This window comes from Pseudophryne corroboree, chromosome 3, assembly GCF_028390025.1.
Source record: "Pseudophryne corroboree isolate aPseCor3 chromosome 3, aPseCor3.hap2, whole genome shotgun sequence".
NCBI lineage: Eukaryota > Metazoa > Chordata > Amphibia > Anura > Myobatrachidae > Pseudophryne > Pseudophryne corroboree.
The window spans coordinates 189,421,008-189,444,524 of NC_086446.1; the positions used below are offsets into that span (position 1 = coordinate 189,421,008).

The 23,517-nt window shown below is 44.1% G+C and overlaps 1 protein-coding gene and 1 pseudogene across 1 annotated transcript; one reads left to right on the forward strand and one right to left on the reverse strand.

Moving 5' to 3' along the window:
• The first annotated feature begins 300 nt into the window (after positions 1-300).
• On the forward strand, positions 301-419 carry LOC134896841 (5S ribosomal RNA; annotated as a pseudogene).
• Positions 420-1,506: 1,087 nt separating this feature from the next.
• Positions 1,507-9,178, reverse strand: LOC135057227 (putative nuclease HARBI1). Its single transcript, XM_063963122.1, has 3 exons — positions 8,933-9,178; positions 7,740-7,931; positions 1,507-2,037 (listed from the first exon to the last, which is right to left on the reverse strand). Exons 1-3 carry the CDS (start codon positions 9,176-9,178, stop codon positions 1,507-1,509), a joined length of 969 nt encoding a protein of 322 aa, XP_063819192.1.
• Between the last annotated feature and the right edge of the window lie 14,339 nt (positions 9,179-23,517).

Here is a 23,517-nt window from a genome sequence, read left to right on the forward strand (position 1 = left end):
AGTAAAGCTGTGTGTTCAGCCCAGTATACTCCTGTGATTGCCACCAACAATTCAAAAGTGCCCATTGCCAAGTAAATCCTGACCATCTGAAAGGGCTCTTATATTCTCCCTTTCTTCTTCCCATTTTTTCTTTTGCCTTTTTCTAATTCTCATTCAATCTTTACTCATTTTCGTGGACTCTCACCACTGATTCAGGGTTATCCCTGTCTAACATTGGCAGCAGATCCATCTAATTCTTTGCACTATCAGTTTCGTGAACTCTCATCAGTGATTCCAGAGTTTCCGTTATCGTTTAACTTTCCCTACTATCATACCACACTGGAAACGTCCAAAGCCGTCCGAACTTGGAAGCTAATCAGTGTTGGGCTGGGTCAGTACTCAAGTGGGCGACCATTGAGGAAGACCTAGTATAGTAGAGCATAGACCGGTCTATTACGCTCAGAGTCTAACACTGACAGCAGATTCACCCTGCTATCTTATCTCCTACTGTTCTTCCTCTTTTCCTCATGAAAGCTGGTTATTATCCATTTCATCATTTGAATTTCAGAGTTTCACAAGATACTTAAATTACTCATTTGATGTGGGGCTAACACATATTGGCAGCTTATTTTTATTCACAAAAATCTTTCTCCAAGGGGAATTTCCCCTAGGACTCTGATCAGACTCTGGCAGCTGGAAGATATTATGCTAATATTAGCATTAAATTGTGATTGATTGTACTGTTACTCAGTTCACTTATGTTAGCATTAGTATTTTACTTGCTACTCACTTTATTGTAATAATCGAATGTTACTCTATACTAGTGACCACTGACTAATTTTATCTGATGATATAAATAAAAGTTAAATCTTATTTTACAAATTACTCTCAATATCTTACACATTATTCCAAGTTGAGAGTGCGCCCACAAAAGAGTCTCTTTTTTTCTCCATATTTTGTCTCTAGTAGCTTACATTGACTCAGGGTGCACCACCAAATTAGAATCAGAAAACTACGTTTTCGTGTTATCCTGTATTTTGGTATTAAAATTGATACTTTATATCTATTATATACACCAGTGCGGTATTTCCCCAAACATACAATGTACCGTAGCCATGAAATATCTATGGAAGGTCAAAGCTAAGGATTCCGATAAAGTGCGTCAGAATGCGGCCTTGGAGGAGCTAGTCGATTACAGCAGGCCCTTTGTGTCCAGTGCAGACAAGGACTGGGTTAAGAAAAAGATCCAGAACCTGCTCAAAGAACACAATAAAATGGAACATCAAAAAGGTCTGGAGCTGGTTCCTCCCAAGTTTACAAGACCTCGCTCTGGTACTACCCCTTTCTGGAGTTTGTCCTGGACCAGAAGCCTACCCAGACATGTTTCACCTCCTTCACTCTGACTACAACACCAGAGCCTGAAGAGGGTGAACTACCTCTGTCGAATCTGTAAATATATTTTTTGGAATACGTTTTTAAAAGGTTCACTAAAGTTTTTGCAAGTTCCATCAGTTCAACACAGTCGACTTAAATGTGGTCCTCCTGCCAATCGACTGCACCCACCCCGTTAAAATAGGCCAGGTACTCATTCCTGACCTGTTTTGCCTGTACACTCGCCCTAGAATGGAGTGGAGGTGGTTCCACAGAGGGAAACGATGAATTCTCCTCTGGGTGTTCTGGGTCTGGGTCTCTTGGCGCTGCTCTGGACAGTGTCCTATGCTGGGTGACTTTTCTGCGCAAATAGTTATGCAGGACACAGCACGCAGTCACCATCCAATCTATCTTCTCCACCTGCAAGTTGATAGCCATTAGGAATATCCGGAAGCGGCTAGACAGGATGCCAAAAGTGTTCTCTACAATTCGGCGTGTCCGGGATAGCCTATAATTGTAGATCTGCTTCTCCCTTGTCAGGTGCCTCTGGGGGTATGGCTTCATAATGTTCTCGTGGAGTGCGAATGCCTCATCAGCCACAAAAACAAAATAGAGGCTGTGCTTGGTTTGCTCCCTAGATGGCAAGTTCAGGGTCTTTGTGGTGAGCCACTCGTAGAAGGTGGTATTCTTCAGCGAGCCACCGTCTGATGCACGTCTGTTTTCTCTGACGTCCTAGTGGATGCTGGGAACTCCGAAAGGACCATGGGGAATAGCGGCTCCGCAGGAGACTGGGCACAACTAAAGAAAGCTTTTAGGTCACCTCCTCCCACTATGACCCTCCTCCAAGCCTCAGTTAGATTTTGTGCCCGGCCGAGGTTGGATGCACACTAGGGGCTCTCCTGAGCTTCTAGAAAGAAAGTATATATTTAGGTTTTTTATTTTACAGTGAGACCTGCTGGCAACAGGCTCACTGCAGCGAGGGACTAAGGGGAGAAGAAGCGAACCTACCTGCTTGCAGCTAGCTTGGGCTTCTTAGGCTACTGGACACCATTAGCTCCAGAGGGACCGACCGCATGGAACTGGCCTTGGTGTTCGGTCCCGGAGCCGCGCCGCCGTCCCCCTTACAGAGCCAGAAGTAAGAAGAGGTCCGGAAAATCGGCGGCAGAAGACATCAGTCTTCACCAAGGTAGCGCACAGCACTGCAGCTGTGCGCCATTGCTCCTCATACACACTTCACATTCCGGTCACTGAGGGTGCAGGGCGCTAGGGGGGGGGCGCCCTGAGCAGCAATAAAAAGACCTTGGCTGGCAAAAATACCACAATATATAGCCCCAGAGGCTATATATGTGATAATTACCCCTGCCAGAATCCATAAAAAAGCGGGAGAATAGTCCGCAAAAAAGGGGCGGAGCTATCTCCTTCAGCACACTGGCGCCATTTCTCCCTCACAGCTCCGCTGGAAGGAAGCTCCCTGGCTCTCCCCTGCAGTCTACACTACAGAAAAGGGTAAAAAAGAGAGGGGGGGCACTAAATTTAGGCGCAGTATATATAACAGCAGCTATAGGGGACATAATTCAGTTAGTCCCTGCATTATATAGCGCTCTGGTGTGTGCTGGCATACTCTCACTCTGTCTCCCCAAAGGGCTTTTGTGGGTCCTGTCCTCTGTTAGAGCATTCCCTGTGTGTGTGCGGTGTGTCGGTACGGCTGTGTCGACATGTTTGATGAGGATAATGATGTGGAGGCGGAGCAGATGCATATAGAAGGGATGTCACCCCCTGCGGGGCAGACACCTGAGTGGATGGACTTATGGAAGGAATTGCGTGCACGCGTCGACTCCTTACACAAAAAATTTGACGACATGCCAAATGCGGGACAGCCGGCTTCTCAGCTCGTGCCTGTCCAGGCGTCTCAAAGGCCTTCGGGGGCTCTAAAACGCCCGCTACCTCAGATGGCAGACGCGGATGTCGACAAGGATACGGACACCAGTGTCGACGACGATGAGTCTAGTCTAATGTCCACTAAGGCCATTCGTTGCATGATTGAAGCAATGAAAGAGGTGTTACAAATTTCTGATATAAACCCAGGTACCACTAAAAAGGGTATTATGTTTGGGGAGAAAAAACTACCCGTAGTCTTTCCCCCATCAGAAGAATTAAATGAAGTGTGTGAAGAAGCGTGGGCTTTCCCTGATAAAAGATTGGTAATCTCTAAGAAGTTACTAATGGCGTTCCCTTTCCCGCCAGAGGATAGGTCACGTTGGGAGACACCACCTAGGGTGGATAAAGCGCTCACACGTTTGTCTAAAAAGGTGGCACTACCGTCTCCAGATACGGCCGCCCTCAAGGAACCTGCTGATAGAAAGCAGGAGGCTATCCTGAAGTCTGTATATACACACTCAGGCATTATACTTAGACCTGCTATTGCGTCAGCATGGATGTGCAGTGCTGCCGCTGCGTGGTCAGATTCCCTGTCAGAAAATATTGACACCCTAGACAGGGACACTATTCTGCTAACCATAGAGCATATAAAAGACTCAGTCTTATACATGAGAGATGCACAGAGGGAGATCTGCCGGCTGGCATCTAAAATAAGTGCACTGTCCATTTCTGCTAGGAGAGGCTTATGGACTCGCCAGTGGACAGGGGATGCAGATTCAAAAAGGCACATGGAAGTTTTGCCTTATAAGGGTGAGGAGTTATTTGGGGATGGTCTCTCGGACCTAGTTTCCACAGCAACTGCTGGGAAGTCAGCATTTTTACCCCATGTTCCCTCACAGCCTAAAAAGGCGCCGTTTTATCAGGTACAGTCCTTTCGGACTCAGAAAAACAGGCGTGGAAAAGGCGGGTCCTTTCTGTCCAGAGGCAGAGGTAGGGGAAAAAGGCTGCAACAAACAGCAGGTTCCCAGGAGCAAAAGTCCTCCCCCGCTTCTTCCAAGTCCGCCGCATGACGGTGGGGCTCCACAGGCGGAGCCAGGTACGGTGGGGGGCCGCCTCAAAAATTTCAGCGATCAGTGGGCTCGCTCACAGGTGGATCCCTGGATCCTGCAAATAGTATCTCAAGGGTACAAACTGGAATTCGAGGCGTCTCCACCCCACCGGTTCCTAAAATCTGCCTTGCCGACAACTCCCTCAGGCAGGGAGGCTGTGCTAGAGGCAATTCACAAGCTGTATTCCCAGCAGGTGATAGTCAAGGTGCCCCTACTTCAACAAGGACGGGGTTACTATTCCACACTGTTTGTGGTACCGAAACCGGACGGTTCGGTGAGACCCATTTTAAATTTGAAATCCTTGAACACATACATAAAAAAATTCAAGTTCAAGATGGAATCGCTCAGGGCGGTTATTGCAAGCCTGGACGAGGGGGATTACATGGTATCCCTGGACATCAAGGATGCTTACCTGCATGTCCCCATTTACTATCCTCACCAGGAGTACCTCAGATTTGTGGTACAGGATTGCCATTACCAATTCCAGACGCTGCCGTTTGGACTCTCCACGGCACCGAGGGTGTTTACCAAAGTAATGGCGGAAATGATGATACTCCTTCGAAGAAAGGGAGTTTTAATTATCCCGTACTTGGACGATCTCTTAATAAAGGCGAGGTCCAAGGAGCAGTTGTTGGTGGGAGTAGCACTATCTCAGGAGGTGCTACACCAGCACGGTTGGATTCTGAATATTCCAAAATCACAGCTGGTTCCGATGACACGTCTACTGTTCCTGGGTATGATCCTGGACACAGTCCAGAAAAAAGTGTTTCTCCCGGAGGAGAAACCCAAGGAGCTGTCATCTCTAGTCAGAGACCTCCTGAAACCGAAACAGGTATCGGTGCATCACTGCACGCGGGTCCTGGGAAAGATGGTGGCTTCTTACGAAGCAATTCCTTTCGGCAGGTTCCATGCCAGAATCTTTCAGTGGGACCTGTTGGACCAGTGGTCCGGATCGCATCTTCAGATGCATCGCCTAATAACCCTGTCTCCAGGAACCAGGGTGTGTCTGCTGTGGTGGCTGCAGAGTGCTCATCTTCTAGAGCGCCGCAGATTCGGCATACAGGACTGGGTCCTGGTGACCACGGATGCCAGCCTTCGGGGCTGGGGGGCAGTCACACAGGGAAGAAACTTCCAAGGACTATGGTCGAGTCAGGAGACTTCCCTACACTTAAATATTCTGGAACTAAGGGCCATTTACAACGCCCTAAGTCAGGCAAGGCCTCTGCTTCAAAACCAGCCGGTACTGATCCAGTCAGACAACATCACGGCAGTCGCCCATGTAAATCGACAGGGCGGCACAAGAAGCAGGATGGCAATGGCAGAAGCCACAAGGATTCTCCGATGGGCGGAAAATCACGTACTAGCACTGTCAGCAGTGTTCATTCCGGGAGTGGACAACTGGGAAGCAGACTTTCTCAGCAGGCACGACCTCCACCCGGGAGAGTGGGGACTTCATCCAGAAGTCTTCACGCTGATTGTAAATCGATGGGAACGTCCACAAGTGGACATGATGGCGTCCCGCCTAAACAAAAAACTAGAGAGATATTGCGCCAGGTCGAGGAACCCTCAGCCGATAGCTGTGGACGCTCTGGTGACACCGTGGGTGTACCAGTCAGTTTATGTGTTCCCTCCTCTGCCTCTCATACCAAGGGTACTGAGAATAATAAGAAAACGAGGAGTAAGAACAATACTCGTGGTTCCGGATTGGCCAAGACGAGCGTGGTACCCGGAACTTCAAGAGATGATCTCAGAGGACCCATGGCCTCTGCCGCTCAGACAGGACCTGCTGCAGCAGGGGCCCTGTCTGTTCCAAGACTTACCGCGGCTGCGTTTGACGGCATGGCGGTTGAACGCCGGATCCTGAAGGAAAAGGGCATTCCGGAGGAAGTCATTCCTACGCTGATTAAAGCCAGGAAAGATGTAACTGCAAAGCATTATCACCGCATATGGCGGAAATATGTTGCTTGGTGTGAGGCCAAAAAGGCCCCAACAGAGGAATTTCAACTAGGTCAATTTCTGCATTTCCTACAAGCAGGAGTGACTATGGGCCTGAAATTAGGCTCCATTAAGGTACAGATCTCGGCTCTGTCGATTTTCTTCCAGAAAGAACTGGCTTCATTGCCTGAAGTTCAGACGTTTGTGAAGGGAGTGCTGCATATTCAGCCCCCGTTTGTGCCTCCAGTGGCACCTTGGGATCTCAACGTGGTGTTGAGTTTCTTAAAATCACATTGGTTTGAGCCACTTAAAACCGTGGATCTAAAATATCTCACGTGAAAAGTGGTCATGTTATTGGCCTTGGCTTCGGCCAGGCGTGTGTCAGAATTGGCGGCTTTGTCATGTAAAAGCCCTTATCTGATTTTCCATATGGATAGGGCAGAATTGAGGACTCGTCCTCAGTTTCTCCCTAAGGTGGTATCAGCTTTTCACTTGAACCAACCTATTGTGGTGCCTGCGGCTACTAGGGACTTGGAGGATTCCAAGTTGCTGGACGTAGTCAGGGCCTTGAAAATTTATGTTTCCAGGACGGCTGAAGTCAGGAAAACTGACTCGCTATTTATCCTGTATGCACCCAAGAAGCTGGGTGCTCCTGCTTCTAAGCAGACTATTGCTCGCTGGATTTGTAGCACAATTCAGCAGGCGCATTCTGCGGCTGGATTGCCGCATCCTAAATCAGTAAAAGCCCATTCCACAAGGAAGGTGGGCTCATCTTGGGCGGCTGCCCGAGGGGTCTCGGCTTTACAACTTTGCCGAGCTGCTACTTGGTCAGGGGCAAACACGTTTGCAAAATTCTACAGATTTGATACCCTGGCTGAGGAGGACCTTGAGTTCTCTCATTCGGTGCTGCAGAGTCATCCGCACTCTCCCGCCCGTTTGGGAGCTTTGGTATAATCCCCATGGTCCTTTCGGAGTTCCCAGCATCCACTAGGACGTCAGAGAAAATAAGATTTTACTCACCGGTAAATCTATTTCTCGTAGTCCGTAGTGGATGCTGGGCGCCCGTCCCAAGTGCGGATTGTCTGCAATACTTGTACATAGTTACTGTTAACTAAAGGGTTATTGTTGAGCCATCTGTTGAGAGGCTCGGTTGTTTTTCACACTGTTAAACTGGGTATAGTATCACGAGTTATACAGTGTGATTGGTGTGGCTGGTAAGAGTCTTACCCGGGATTCAAAATCCTTCCTTATTATGTCAGCTCGTCCGGGCACAGTGTCCTAACTGAGGCTTGGAGGAGGGTCATAGTGGGAGGAGCCAGTGCACACCAGGTGACCTAAAAGCTTTCTTTAGTTGTGCCCAGTCTCCTGCGGAGCCGCTATTCCCCATGGTCCTTTCGGAGTTCCCAGCATCCACTACGGACTACGAGAAATAGATTTACCGGTGAGTAAAATCTTATTTTTGCCAACGTCAATGAAGATGAATTCATAGTTGGCATTCACCACTGCCATCAGCACGATGCTGCTGATATACCCTTTATAATTAAAATAAGGGTTGATGCTGATGTGTTTGCCATCTATCGCTCCCCCACAATTAGGAAATTGCCAGGTGGTGGCAAACTCCTCTGCCATGGCTTGCCATTCTGATATACTTGCAGGGAGCTATAAAAAAATAGAAATAAAAAATTAAAACGTATTTAAACAGTGTATTGTTTTTTTTAATCTACTACAGAGTGGAAGTGTGGAGATTCCCAACACCCCAGACTTCAGTCTCCAGGATACGGAGGAATCCCAGACCCAAGATTCTACCTTTGAAGCACCAGCTCCTCCGCCGTGCCAACCCCAAGCTCCCTGGAAGAGAACCCCCCCAAAAAAACCTCATCTTTGTGGAGATCAAGGCAAGACTTGCCCAGCCCCCCGACCACTATACAAAATTTGGGGAATTCATGGCCTCTGCGATGCGCAACCTGCCACCTGGGCAAGCGGAGCAGATTGCGCGTCTAAATTTCAAGATGCTTAACAAGGCCCGAAAAGCGCAACTACATGATAATGTCATACTGTTCGAGTGCCTTCCAGTCACTGCTCCTCCCACCCAACCCCATCTTATTCCGCCACCCAACCCCATCTTATTCCGCCCACTTAACCACAGCCTATTCCGCCCACCCAACCACAGCCTACTCCCCCACCCACCTGCTCTTTAGCCATATACTGTGCTATGCTGGAGGCAGAGGAGGACATGCCTCAGTTTAAATTTTTATAGGCATCTTGTAATTCCCCCAAAATATGGTGCGGTATAGTCTATATGGCGTTTTGGGGGCAGATTTTTGGCGGAGGATACACGCATGCTGCAGGTGCATAATAATCGGGCCAGGCCCATTCATTCTGCACTTTACAGCATATGTGTATTCTCCCAATCAAATCTGTGCCCAAAACACCATGTTAGGAGTAAAAGTACCCCACCATATTTATTGGGAATTAAAAGTAAAATAAACTGTTATTTAATCATTTTATCTATTTTATAACATATATAACGAAATTGTGATGTCATGTTTTATATTTATATGTGCCATGTTGGCAAATCATTGCATAGTTATGGCCCAGTTGTTTTAAAGAAAAATAAAGTTTAAAAGCAACTAAACAGGTGTGGTGTGTATTTTATTTACCTTTAAATACTGGTCCTGCAGCACCTTCACAATGGCATTGCAGGTGTCAGGATTGATCTGACCCAAAGCCTGGGGGGAGATGAGGGTCCCGAACTTCAGGTCCTCCAGCGACCGCCCAGGAGCCAGGAACCTCAGCGTAGCAGTCAGCCTCTCCTCAGCAGTGATGGCCCTCCGCATCTTGGTGTCCTGCCTCTCGATGTAGGGAGTCACAAGGCCCAGTAATTCCTGGAAGGTATTGTCATCCATTCACAGGTAGTTGCGATAATCTTCAGGGTTATTATCCTTAATCTCGGTCAGGAGCGACATGTGAGAGAGAGTCCCCCTCTTCAGCAGCCACTCCTTGCTCCAAACAGACATCACCCTCTTCTGTTTCAGATCCCTGTCACGTTTCAGCTTCATATAGCCATAGGCAAACAGAAGTTGATACCTGTAGGAATCCATCACAGAATAGGGTATAGCACTCAGAAGGTATAAACCAGCCTCGCTAATCACAGAGCAGCAGTGTGCACATGGCTAAAATGGCTGCTGCTATTTATATGCCTATTTGGGCCAGCCCCCCTAGCACCCTAATCAAGCCCATCAGATATATCTTATGGTACATGTGAATGCATTGCAATAAATCGCATGCGATATGTCGCTGTGTGACATCGCATGCAATAGATCGCATGCACACAAAAAACACACATGTACCAAATCGTATGGAATAATATGGAACCACTCCCGGGAAGCTCCTAGGAGAGTTCAAGGGAAATCGCATCTGACTTCAGCCTCAGACATATCGTTGTAGTGTATGGGGCCCTTAAGGCTTTCTTCATCCACAATGTGTTTTTTTTCGCCTCATTTATTGTGTCCTTGTATGAACAGGTAATAACATTATAACGCTTTCAGTGTTTATGCAATGTGTATTTTTTCCCCAGGAATTTACAGAATATTTTTGACTCTGATACAGTGTTAAGAATTTATAGGATTATTTTTAGTTCTTCTGTGTTTGTCACTCTGTTTACATTTAAAGTTCTAATTAAGGTTCTGTCTTGACAAACTATACAGTATGTGTGTCACGATCCGGGAAACTAGACGCCTTTTTTTACCGGTTAAGTGCCCCCTGAGGTAGAGATGAGCGGGTTCGGTTTCTTTGAATCCGAACCCGCACGAACTTCACTTTTTTTTCCACGGGTCCGAGCGACTCGGATCTTCCCGCCTTGCTCGGTTAACCCGAGCGCGCCCGAACGTCATCATGACGCTGTCGGATTCTCGCGAGACTCGGATTCTATATAAGGAGCCGCGCGTCGCCGCCATTTTCACTCGTGCATTGAGATTGATAGGGAGAGGACGTGTCTGGCGTCCTCTCCATTAGAATAGAGATAGATAGATTAGATAGAGAGAGATTGTGCAGAGTCGCAGACAGAGTTAGTTTACCACAGTCAGTGACCAGTGCAGTTGCTAGTTAACTTTTATTTAATATAATATATCCGTTCACTTCTCTCTGCTATATCCGTTCTCTGCCTGAAAAAAAAAACGATACACAGCACAGTCAGTCACACAGTGTGACTCAGTCTGTGTGCACTCAGCTCAGCCCAGTGTGCTGCACAGTCATCAATGTATAAATTAAAAGCTTATAATTAATTGTGGGGGAGACTGGGGAGCACTGCAGGTTGTTAGCAGGAGCCAGGAGTACAATTATATTAATTAACAGTGCACACTTTTGCTGCAGGAGTGGTGACCAGTGCCTGACCACCAGTATAGTATTGTTGTATACTACTAATATCTCTTTAAATATCAACCAGTCTATATTAGCAGCAGACACAGTACAGTGCGGTAGTTCACGGCTGTGGCTACCTCTGTGTCGGCACACGGCAGGCAGTCCGTCCGACCAGAATTGTATTATTTATTATTATATACCTACCACCTAACCGTGGTTTTTTTTTCATTCTTTATACCGTCATAGTGTCATCCTAATTGTTACGAGTATACTACTATCTCTTTATCAACCAGTGTACAGTGCGGTAGTTCACGGCTGTGGCTACCTCTGTGTCGGCACACGGCAGGCAGTCCGTCCGACCAGAATTGTATTATTTATTATTATATACCTACCACCTAACCGTGGTTTTTTTTTCATTCTTTATACCGTCATAGTGTCATCCTAATTGTTACGAGTATACTACTATCTCTTTATCAACCAGTGTACAGTGCGGTAGTTCACGGCTGTGGCTACCTCTGTGTCGGCACACGGCAGGCAGTCCGTCCGACCAGAATTGTATTATTTATTATTATATACCTACCACCTAACCGTGGTTTTTTTTTCATTCTTTATACCGTCATAGTGTCATCCTAATTGTTACGAGTATACTACTATCTCTTTATCAACCAGTGTACAGTGCGGTAGTTCACGGCTGTGGCTACCTCTGTGTCGGCACACGGCAGGCAGTCCGTCCGACCAGAATTGTATTATTTATTATTATATACCTACCACCTAACCGTGGTTTTTTTTTCATTCTTTATACCGTCATAGTGTCATCCTAATTGTTACGAGTATACTACTATCTCTTTATCAACCAGTGTACAGTGCGGTAGTTCACGGCTGTGGCTACCTCTGTGTCGGCACACGGCAGGCAGTCCGTCCGACCAGAATTGTATTATTTATTATTATATACCTACCACCTAACCGTGGTTTTTTTTTCATTCTTTATACCGTCATAGTGTCATCCTAATTGTTACGAGTATACTACTATCTCTTTATCAACCAGTGTACAGTGCGGTAGTTCACGGCTGTGGCTACCTCTGTGTCGGCAGTCGGCAGGCAGTCCGTCCATCCATAATTGTATTATTATTATAATATATACCACCTAACTGTGGTTTTTTTTGCATTCTTTATACCGTCGTCATAGTGTCATACTAGTTGTTACGAGTATACTACTATCTCTTTATCAACCAGTGTACAGTGCGGTAGTTCACGGCTGTGGCTACCTCTGTGTCGGCAGTCGGCAGGCAGTCCGTCCATCCATAATTGTATTATTATTATAATATATACCACCTAACCGTGGTTTTTTTTTCATTCTTTATACCGTCGTCATAGTGTCATACTAGTTGTTACGAGTATACTACTATCTCTTTATCAACCAGTGTACAGTGCGGTAGTTCACGGCTGTGGCTACCTCTGTGTCGGCAGTCGGCAGGCAGTCCGTCCATCCATAATTGTATTATTATTATAATATATACCACCTAACCGTGGTTTTTTTATACCACCTAACCGTGGCAGTCCGTCCATAATTGTATACTAGTATCCAATCCATCCATCTCCATTGTTTACCTGAGGTGCCTTTTAGTTCTGCCTATAAAATATGGAGAACAAAAAAGTTGAGGTTCCAAAATTAGGGAAAGATCAAGATCCACTTCCACCTCGTGCTGAAGCTGCTGCCACTAGTCATGGCCGAGACGATGAAATGCCAGCAACGTCGTCTGCCAAGGCCGATGCCCAATGTCATAGTACAGAGCATGTCAAATCCAAAACACCAAATATCAGTAAAAAGCCTCTTTTTTTCTTTGCGTCATGTGCTGTTTGGGGAGGGTTTTTTGGAAGGGACATCCTGCGTGACACTGCAGTGCCACTCCTAGATGGGCCCGGTGTTTGTGTCGGCCACTAGGGTCGCTAATCTTACTCACACAGCTACCTCATTGCACCTCTTTTTTTCTTTGCGTCATGTGCTGTTTGGGGAGGGTTTTTTGGAAGGGACATCCTGCGTGACACTGCAGTGCCACTCCTAGATGGGCCCGGTGTTTGTGTCGGCCACTAGGGTCGCTTATCTTACTCACACAGCGACCTCGGTGCAAATTTTAGGACTAAAAATAATATTGTGAGGTGTGATGTGTTCAGAATAGGCTGAAAATGAGTGTAAATTATGTTTTTTGAGGTTAATAATACTTTGGGATCAAAATTACCCCCAAATTCTATGATTTAAGCTGTTTTTTAGGGTTTTTTGAAAAAAACACCCGAATCCAAAACACACCCGAATCCGACAAAAAAAATTCGGTGAGGTTTTGCCAAAACGCGGTCGAACCCAAAACACGGCCGCGGAACCGAACCCAAAACCAAAACACAAAACCCGAAAAATTTCCGGCGCTCATCTCTACCCTGAGGTTGGCGCAGCGAGCCAGGGCCGGGCTGTAGTTTGTGTTGCCTACAGCGCTGTCTTTAGCAGGCCTCAGTGTTTGCACTGGCGGTGGTGCGGCGTTCTCAGTCCCGTCGCGGCTGTTGCTGCCGCGCCCGTGGTTCCCCGTTGGATGTTTGTGCTCCGGCTGCCGCTTCCATCTCTGTGGCCGATGAACACGCTGGGCGCGTGGACTTCTGCTGTTGCGGCCTCCACCACCATTGTTACCTCACACATCGGTTCTAAGTTCCTAATTCCCCTTCTGCATTCGTCTATGGGTGCAGCCATGTTGGGTTTGCATCACATGATACCGTTTCACCTATCCACAGTGCTGACAGAACCGGAGCCTAATTGCCCACCAATCCCAGTCATCCTACAGGTATAAATATCCTGTCCCAGCGCTTGGAGGGTTGTTAGTTCTTCACTTGTCTCCTGTGACTCCAGTGTGCAGTTCTCTGTGGACTCTCTCTCTGCATTAGCCTGACTCCCTGGTGGTTTCCTCTCCGGTGATATTCCAGCTCCCTGTGCTCCTGCCCTGTGGTGCACCCTGTCACCATTGTTCCTGCACCCAGTGCTAATAGTATTACATGCTCCGGCTTCCCAGTAGCCACTTCCCAGTGATCTACAGTTTTCCAGCGAACCCTAGCTTCAATTACACTTTTCCAGCGAACCCTAGCTTCAATTACACTTTTCCAGCAAACCCTAGCTTCAACTACAGTTTTCCAGTGAACCCTAGCTTCAATTACACTTTTCCAGCAAACCCTAGCTTCAATTACACTTTTCCAGCGAACCCTAGATTCATCTACAGTTTTCCAGCGAACCCTAGCTTCAATTATAGTTTTCCAGCGAACCCTAGCTTAATCTACAGTTTTCCAGCGAACCCTAGCTTCATTTATATTTTAACCACAAACTCCAGTTTTATTTACAGCTTCACCTACTGTTTCCAACAACATGTTATTACTTCACTTGGGTCCTCAGGCATTATACAGAACTTTATTTCACATTCCGGATTACTGGTCTGACCAGTTGTGCTTCAAATAACCACTTGTGACGTGTTATTATTCTTGTGCACCTTATACAGGTTGAGTATCCCTTATCCAAAATGCTTGGGACCAGAGGTATTTTGGATATGGGATTTTTCCGTATTTTGGAATAATTGCATACCATAATGAGATATCATGGCGATGGGACCCAAGTCTAAGCACAGAATGCATTTATGTATCTTATACACACAGCCTGAAGGTGATTTTAGCCAATATTTTTTATAACTTTGTGCATTAAACAAAGTGTGTGTACATTCACACAATTCATTTATGTTTCATATACACCTTATACACACAGCCTGAAGGTAATTTAATACAGTATTATTAATAACTTTGTGTATTAAACAAAGTTTGTGTTCATTGAGCCATCAAAAAACAAAGGTTTCACTTTTTCACTCTCCCTCAAAAAAGTCCGTATTTCGGAATATTCCGTATTTCGGAATATTTGGATATGGGATACTCAACCTGTATGACTTTTATTTAATAAAATCCCTGAAAGATACTCTTAGTTGTCATGGTCACGCCTTCGGGCATTCATTTGCTACTGTCTTAGCGCATGTCTAGGAGTCTACTCACACCACCCAAATTACGGTATCCGTCAGCCCCTACAACTGAGGCTTCCAGATACCCTCACCAGCCCTCAGTTGTGACAATGTGGAGGTCAGTGTGTATGAGCTAATATTTGATGGCCCTTTAGTGAGCCTTCATGCCTTAACTATTTTTATTTTCTTTTTGTTTGTAATAATATATAATTTATACTATGGCTAATATTGATTTTTCTGAGCAAATATGTAGAAAATATAAACCCTTTGAGACAGGGAAATGCTAGTCTGTTTTTTTTTTTCTGATAGTAGTATGATTTACACCTGTGAGGGCAAACAGTCTTGTATAGATAAATAGAAGAGTCATTTTATTAAGAGGAAGTGAGATCGAGTTCAATCTCTAAACAGATAAAAACAAACCCCCCAAAAAATGGATGACCTCTACAGAACTAAGGGCACTATAAATGCTTATTTGTCATACCAAATGCTCTGGGCAGCTGATTACCATCCTGGTAAAACATGATACCAGCATTCTAGAAAGGTATTCCAAAGAGATTGATATTTTAAGCATGAAACGCTAAAACTAAAGCAGTTAACTGTTTTGGTTACCTGCCAAAAACAAGCTCGAGGTGTGGAATAGTGACTTTAAAAAGTTGCAGTATTCACACAAATGATATCACCTCTTTTTTTTTTTTTTAAGATGGCTTTGTATTTTCAGAAAATACCATCAGTGTTTTTACTCGTAACATGTAAAAAGAAAATGTATCCCAAATAGTCCAAAAAGTTTTTTTTATATCTTTCAAACAAATTTTCAGTGAAATTCCAAGAAAGTTTCTTTAAAAAACAAAACAAAAACAAACAACTTTTCACCCTCTTCATGTGAACGCTTCCTACTGTATGGGTAGGGAGACTATGGTAACCCATCAAAGCCTACCATTTTTAACCTAGAGAGCCTACCACATTAGATGAGGAAATACTTTTTTTATTTAAAACAAAATGGGGGAGATATGGGCTTTAGAGCCCCCCTGGTCATCAGACAATAGCTGCTTAAGAAACAACATAATTTGAAAGAGGGGATTTTCCTCTTTTATATGTGTATACCCCACTGTGACCGGAGACCCCCGTCCCACGTGGCAAAAATGGCCACAGTGATTTGTACACTTCCTGTAAAATGGAAAGTTGGTTACCTACAGTAGGTACAACTAAAGACTTCATAATGTCACTTACCTCAGCCAGAATGTCCTCTATTATTGCCTGAGTAGCTGGCAGAAATAAGAGTGTGATGCTAATTAGCACTGTTCAAATTTATTGGAATTTCTGTTTCTATGAACTTAGACACACACACACACACACGCGCAAAAGTTCTCACTCATTCACCACTTAGGGGTTATGCAATTACCTCCAATCATTTCGGAGCTAATTAATTCGCCCCACTGAGTATCCACTTAGGGCCATTTTCGTATGTTTTGAAGGCATTTTTGCCAATGCCTTTTCACCTTTTTTTTTTAAGTGAAAAGTCATTGCTGAAAAATGCCTCAAAATCGTCGGAAATGGCCAGCGTCTTTGACTGAAAACACGTGGTTTTGCCAATCCACATGTTTTCCGCCCCGGCTGATTTTTCACCTAGGCAAGAATACGGCCCTGCTATGGCATAGGTTGAATCCCTATTCAGCCTAAAAATAGCGAAAAAGCTCAGTTTTTTTCACCTTGGCAAAAAAAAACCGGAGCTAATCTTACTTCACTTCCCGATATGTTAAGAAGCTGAAATTTAACATAGGTATCTTCAGGTGGGAAATGGGAAAACTACTTAATTACAATTTTAATAAACCTCCCCTAAGGGGATGAAAAGGGGGTTGACATAATGACATCATTAACGATGCGTGGCTTGCATTGTGGGAACGAAAACGCCCAAACTGAGAATTGTATCAAAAATTGGATTGCACCTCCAGTGTGTAGAATTTAATAATGGGAATTTTAATGAACCTCCCCTAAATGGATGAAAGTGGGTTGACATAATGACAACATTACCGATGGCTTGCGTTGCATGAACAATAACGCCCAAACGGACAATCTTATAAAAATTTGGATTGCAAAAATGGTCCTGTCACTTTTTAATGTATCTGCTACGGGTGCTCCTCAGGTAACACCAAGTACCATGGATTAATATTTACTTACATTAAGAAGTCTCAAATTTGCGTCTCTTTGCATTTACCAATTTCTAACACTCAGTTATATTTACAAGCGTGAAAATCAGAAACTCCCGTGTGAAGAACGAGTAGAACCGCTAGTAACTGAATATATTTGAAATTCAAACCTGCTCCTTGGTGGTATCCCTTTTTTTTTAATGCATTGTAGGGGTGACGTTACATTTTGAAGAGTCTTTCATAGTCATATCACAGAAAGTCAGAATACACGTTCCACAGCTTCCATAAGTTTGGCTTTATGCCTCTCAGCAGGTAAAGTGGGACATGTTAGACAGAACAGATTTCTTGCTGTACTCGTCATAAACTTAATTACACTAGATTAGAATAAGGAATAAATACTAAATCTTACTATGCCAAGTGTAGGTGTTTGAGGTGTATATCTCTGCTCACATGGCTGGAAATGCTATATCAGGAGGTTGCCAGTGCTACACCCTGTTCTTGAGAATTTGTGTAATCTCCATTCTGCTGAACACTATTCTCTAAGAATCTTTCTTTTAGTTTTTATTCTCTGAGGATCATCTTGTAATTCAAAGGTCACATAAATTAAAATGCAATCCAGTACATTACCTGCGTTTCAGCATTACACCCAGTCCAATGGGTCTTCCCCATGTTTTCTGTTGTCTAGCAGTGACGTGTGGTGGGGTGAGGGGAGAGCCTTTCCTGTCATACTAACGTTTGTACCAGAGTTTTTACTGTGTAAAGTATATGTAAAATACAAATAATATGTTTGAAATATTTTTTTCTATTATTTCAATCATTTTTATAGCCAAAATTCTACAGTAAAAAGTCCTTGCAATCTTTTCCGCACCTCTCAGATCAAAACTCACAAATAATCCAGGAGTTTATACTGCTGCACCCGTGTATAATGCCCAGATGTACACTTTGGCTCATAGATTGCGTTTAAATCTGGCTCTGGCGCTAGCCAGTGCCTCCTGAGCCATTTAACTCACCGCACGTTCCTGTAAAATGTCCTAGTAATGCTTTTCCCACACAAGCGGAGGCAGGCTTTATCATTCATGCAGCATGCTGATTGTCTCACTCTGGGGTCCTGCTGGATTGGGTTGGATGCCGGACCAAAGCAAGATAAGAAATATGCTAGGTTAATTTTACTCCCACAATAACATTTTCTGGTTTTGGTGGAGATTTCTTTGGAAGATTAGGCTGGTGCTAATTTATGTCCATGCAAGAATGTGGAACCCACACTGTTCTGTGGTTATAATATTTAGAGATGAGCGCCTGAAATTTTTCGGGTTTTGTGTTTTGGTTTTGGGTTCGGTTCCGCGGCCGTGTTTTGGGTTCGACCGCGTTTTGGCAAAACCTCACCGAATTTTTTTTGTCGGATTCGGGTGTGTTTTGGATTCGGGTGTTTTTTTCAAAAAACCCTAAAAAACAGCTTAAATCATAGAATTTGGGGGTCATTTTGATCCCATATTATTATTAACCTCAAAAACCATAATTTCCACTCATTTTCAGTCTATTCTGAATACCTCACACCTCACAATATTATTTTTAGTCCTAAAATTTGCACCGAGGTCGCTGGATGACTAAGCTAAGCGACCCTAGTGGCCGACACAAACACCTGGCCCATCTAGGAGTGGCACTGCAGTGTCACGCAGGATGTCCCTTCCAAAAAACCCTCCCCAATCAGCACATGACGCAAAGAAAAAAAGAGGCGCAATGAGGTAGCTGTGTGAGTAAGATTAGCGACCCTAGTGGCCGACACAAACACCGGGCCCATTTAGGAGTGGCACTGCAGTGTCACGCAGGATGTCCCTTCCAAAAAACCCTCCCCAATCAGCACATGACGCAAAGAAAAAAAGAGGCGCAATGAGGTAGCTGTGTGAGTAAGATTAGCGACCCTAGTGGCCGACACAAACACCGGGCCCATTTAGGAGTGGCACTGCAGTGTCACGCAGGATGTCCCTTCCAAAAAACCCTCCCCAATCAGCACATATAGACATATAGCTAATATAGACTGGTTGTTAAAGAGATGTCGTAGTATGTATGTATAAAGAAGAAAGAAAAAAAAACCACGGTTAGGTGGTATACAATTATGGACGGACTGCCGAGTGCCGACACAGAGGTAGCCACAGCCGTGAACTACCGTACTGTACTGTGTCTGCTGCTAATATAGACTGGTTGATAAAGAGATGTCGTAGTATGTATGTATAAAGAAGAAAGAAGAAAAAACCACGGTTAGGTGGTATACAATTATGGACGGACTGCCGAGTGCCGACACAGAGGTAGCCACAGCCGTGAACTACCGTACTGTACTGTGTCTGCTGCTAATATAGACTGGTTGATAAAGAGATGTCGTAGTATGTACGTATAAAGAAGAAAGAAAAAAAAACCACGGTTAGGTGGTATACAATTATGGACGGACTGCCGAGTGCCGACACAGAGGTAGCCACAGCCGTGAACTACCGTACTGTACTGTGTCTGCTGCTAATATAGACTGGTTGATAAAGAGATGTCGTAGTATGTACGTATAAAGAAGAAAGAAAAAAAAACCACGGTTAGGTGGTATACAATTATGGACGGACTGCCGAGTGCCGACACAGAGGTAGCCACAGCCGTGAACTACCGTACTGTACTGTGTCTGCTGCTAATATAGACTGGTTGATAAAGAGATGTCGTAGTATGTACGTATAAAGAAGAAAGAAAAAAAAACCACGGTTAGGTGGTATACAATTATGGACGGACTGCCGAGTGCCGACACAGAGGTAGCCACAGCCGTGAACTACCGTACTGTACTGTGTCTGCTGCTAATATAGACTGGTTGATAAAGAGATGTCGTAGTATGTACGTATAAAGAAGAAAGAAAAAAAAACCACGGTTAGGTGGTATACAATTATGGACGGACTGCCGAGTGCCGACACAGAGGTAGCCACAGCCGTGAACTACCGTACTGTACTGTGTCTGCTGCTAATATAGACTGGTTGATAAAGAGATGTCGTAGTATGTACGTATAAAGAAGAAAGAAAAAAAAACCACGGTTAGGTGGTATACAATTATGGACGGACTGCCGAGTGCCAACACAGAGGTAGCCACAGCCGTGAACTACCGTACTGTACTGTGTCTGCTGCTAATATAGACTGGTTGATAAAGAGATGTCGTAGTATGTATGTATAAAGAAGAAAGAAAAAAAAACCACGGTTAGGTGGTATACAATTATGGACGGACTGCCGAGTGCCGACACAGAGGTAGCCACAGCCGTGAACTACCGTACTGTACTGTGTCTGCTGCTAATATAGACTGGTTGATAAAGAGATGTCGTAGTATGTACGTATAAAGAAGAAAGAAAAAAAAACCACGGTTAGGTGGTATACAATTATGGACGGACTGCCGAGTGCCGACACAGAGGTAGCCACAGCCGTGAACTACCGTACTGTACTGTGTCTGCTGCTAATATAGACTGGTTGATAAAGAGATGTCGTAGTATGTACGTATAAAGAAGAAAGAAAAAAAAACCACGGTTAGGTGGTATACAATTATGGACGGACTGCCGAGTGCCGACACAGAGGTAGCCACAGCCGTGAACTACCGTACTGTACTGTGTCTGCTGCTAATATAGACTGGTTGATAAAGAGATGTCGTAGTATGTATGTATAAAGAAGAAAAAAGAAAAAACCACGGTTAGGTGGTATACAATTATGGACGGACTGCCGAGTGCCGACACAGAGGTAGCCACAGCCGTGAACTACCGTACTGTACTGTGTCTGCTGCTAATATAGACTGGTTGATAAAGAGATGTCGTAGTATGTATGTATAAAGAAGAAAGAAAAAAAAAACACGGTTAGGTGGTATACAATTATGGACGGACTGCCGAGTGCCGACACAGAGGTAGCTACAGCCGTGAACTACCGTACTGTGTCTGCTGCGACTGGATGATAAATAATGATATAAAATATATATATATATCACTACTGCAGCCGGACAGGTATATATATTATATAATGACGGACCTGCTGGACACTGTCTGTCAGCAGAATGAGTTTTTTATAGAATAAAAAAAAAAACACCACACAAGTGAAGTCACACGACGAGTGTTTAACTTTTTCAGGCAATCACAATATAGTATACTACTAACTATACTGGTGGTCAGTGTGGTCAGGTCACTGGTCAGTCACACTGGCAGTGGCACTCCTGCAGCAAAAGTGTGCACTGTTTAATTAATTTTAATATAATATGTACTCCTGGCTCCTGCTATAACCTATAACTGGCACTGCAGTGCTCCCCAGTCTCCCCCACAATTATAAGCTGTGTGAGCTGAGCACAGTCAGATATATAATATATACATAGATGATGCAGCACACTGGGCTGAGCAGTGCACACAGATATGGTATGTGACTGTCTTGTACTCCTGGCTCCTGCTATAACCTATAACTGGCACTGCAGTGCTCCCCAGTCTCCCCCACAATTATAAGCTGTGTGAGCTGAGCACAGTCAGATATATAATATATACATAGATGATGCAGCACACTGGGCTGAGCAGTGCACACAGATATGGTATGTGACTGAGTCACTGTGTGTATCGTTTTTTTCAGGCAGAGAACGGATATATTAAATAAAACTGCACTGTCTGGTGGTCACTGTGGTCAGTCACTAGTAAACTCTGCACTCTCTTCTACAGTACTCCTAAGCTCCAGTAAATCAGGTCAATCTCTCTCTCTCTCCTAATCTAAATCACTGTACTCCCTAACAGCTGCTCCCCGTCCCCAATCCTCCCCACAATTATAACTAAGTCACTCAGTCTTTACTCTTTTCTACTATAACGGAGAGGACGCCAGCCACGTCCTCTCCCTATCAATCTCAATGCACGTGTGAAAATGGCGGCGACGCGCGGCTCCTTATATAGAATCCGAGTCTCGCGAGAATCCGACAGCGTCATGATGACGTTCGGGCGCGCTCGGGTTAACCGAGCAAGGCGGGAAGATCCGAGTCGCTCGGACCCGTGAAAAAAAACATGAAGTTCGTGCGGGTTCGGATTCAGAGAAACCGAACCCGCTCATCTCTAATAATATTATTAATATTATTATTAGATATTTTAATTCTCCCTGTCCCTTCTCATAATTTTTGGATGTAATAAACCATTTACACATTAAAACTTATCAGAAGACAAAGTTTGTATTAAAATATTAAATGTGATTTCGATTTAAAACATCAATATTTTTGTTTGTAATAATAATTAAATTATACTGTGGCTAATATTTATTTTTATGACCAAATATATATAAAATCTAAAGAAAATATAGAAAATATATAGAAAAGGAAGTGCTAGTCTGTTTTTTTCTGATAGTAGTATGATTTACACCTGTGAGGTCAAACACTCTTGTATAGATAAAAAGAAAACTCATTTTATTAATAGGAAGGGAGACTATAGTGGTCAATTTAAATCTTCAAATCTAAACAGTTAACCCCTCCCCCCACCCCCAAAACGGGATGACCTCTACAGAACTAAGGGCACTATAAATGCTTTTTTTGGCATACCAAATGCTCTGGGCAGCTGATTACTAACCTTGTAAAACATGATACTAGCATTCTAGAAAGGTATTCCAAAGAGATTGATATTTTAAGCATGAAACGTAAAAACTAAAACAGTTAACTGTTTTGGTTGATTGCCAAAAACAAGCTTGAGGTGTGGAATAGTGGACATGAAAAGTTGCAATATTATTTCTGTGCAGTATTCACACAAATGATATCAACTTTTTTTTTTAACATTGCTTTGTAAGAAAATGTATTCCAAATGGGCCAAAATGTTTGTTTTTTTACATCTATCAAACAAATTTTCAGTAAAATTCTATTATTATTATTATTATTTTTATTTTTTTATATATTTTTTTTCACCCTCTCGATGTGAACGCTTTCTATGTGTAGGGAGACTATGGTAACCAATCAAAGCCTACCATTTTAATCCTAGAGAGCCTACCACATTAAATGAGGAACTACTTTTTTTATTTGAAATAAAATAGGGGAGATAGGTGTTTTAGAGCCCCCCTGGTCATCAGACAATAACTGCTAAGGAAGCAACATAGTTTGATAGAGGAGATTCTCCTTTTTTTTTTATATGTGGGTACCCCACTGTAAACGGAGACCCCCAACCCACATGGCAAAATGGCCTCATTGGCACTGAAGGGGTGCTAGGCACAAATTTTAAATGTATGATTGGCAGAAGCAGCGGTGAAAGTATGCAGGTACGCTCGGGTACGGAGTACCCTTAAGAATTTGGCAGCGGGTACGCAGTACCACCTGCCACACACTTTGCTATTACCACAATTATAATGTGCCACAAAGCAACAAGACCATGGGGCTTGGCAGCATGATGGCTCCTCCCATTTTGTCAGGGTTACTGGGAGTGCGATAGTGGCTGTATTTTCCTGTTACAATGGAGGCATAACTATATATTGTTATTAAATTGGGGACATTACTATATATTTCTATTATACTGGAGGTATCACTATATATTTCTATTATACTGGAGGCATTACTATATATTTTTAGCCTTGCCTCCAGATTCCCCCCAAAAAAGGGGTTGTGTCTCACTAGCAGCATGTGGCCATGCCCCCTCACAACACATGACCACGCCCAGTACCACTAAGAAAATATTTCTACTTGCACCACTGGGCAGAAGGTGCCATTTTTTAATATAAT

What these genes read in the sequence shown, in the direction of transcription:
- LOC135057227 (XM_063963122.1), bottom strand. Translation starts at nt 9,178, where the DNA reads ATGGATGACAATACCTTCCAGGAATTACTGGGCCTTGTGACTCCCTAC. An exon ending in TGCAGGACCAGTATTTAAAG is followed by an intron (nt 7,932 to 8,932) that starts GTAAATAAAATA and finishes ATTTTTTTATAG; the next exon opens with CTCCCTGCAAGTATATCAGA. An exon ending in ATGAATTCATCTTCATTGAC is followed by an intron (nt 2,038 to 7,739) that starts GTTGGCAAAAAT and finishes GGCTCGCTGAAG; the next exon opens with AATACCACCTTCTACGAGTG.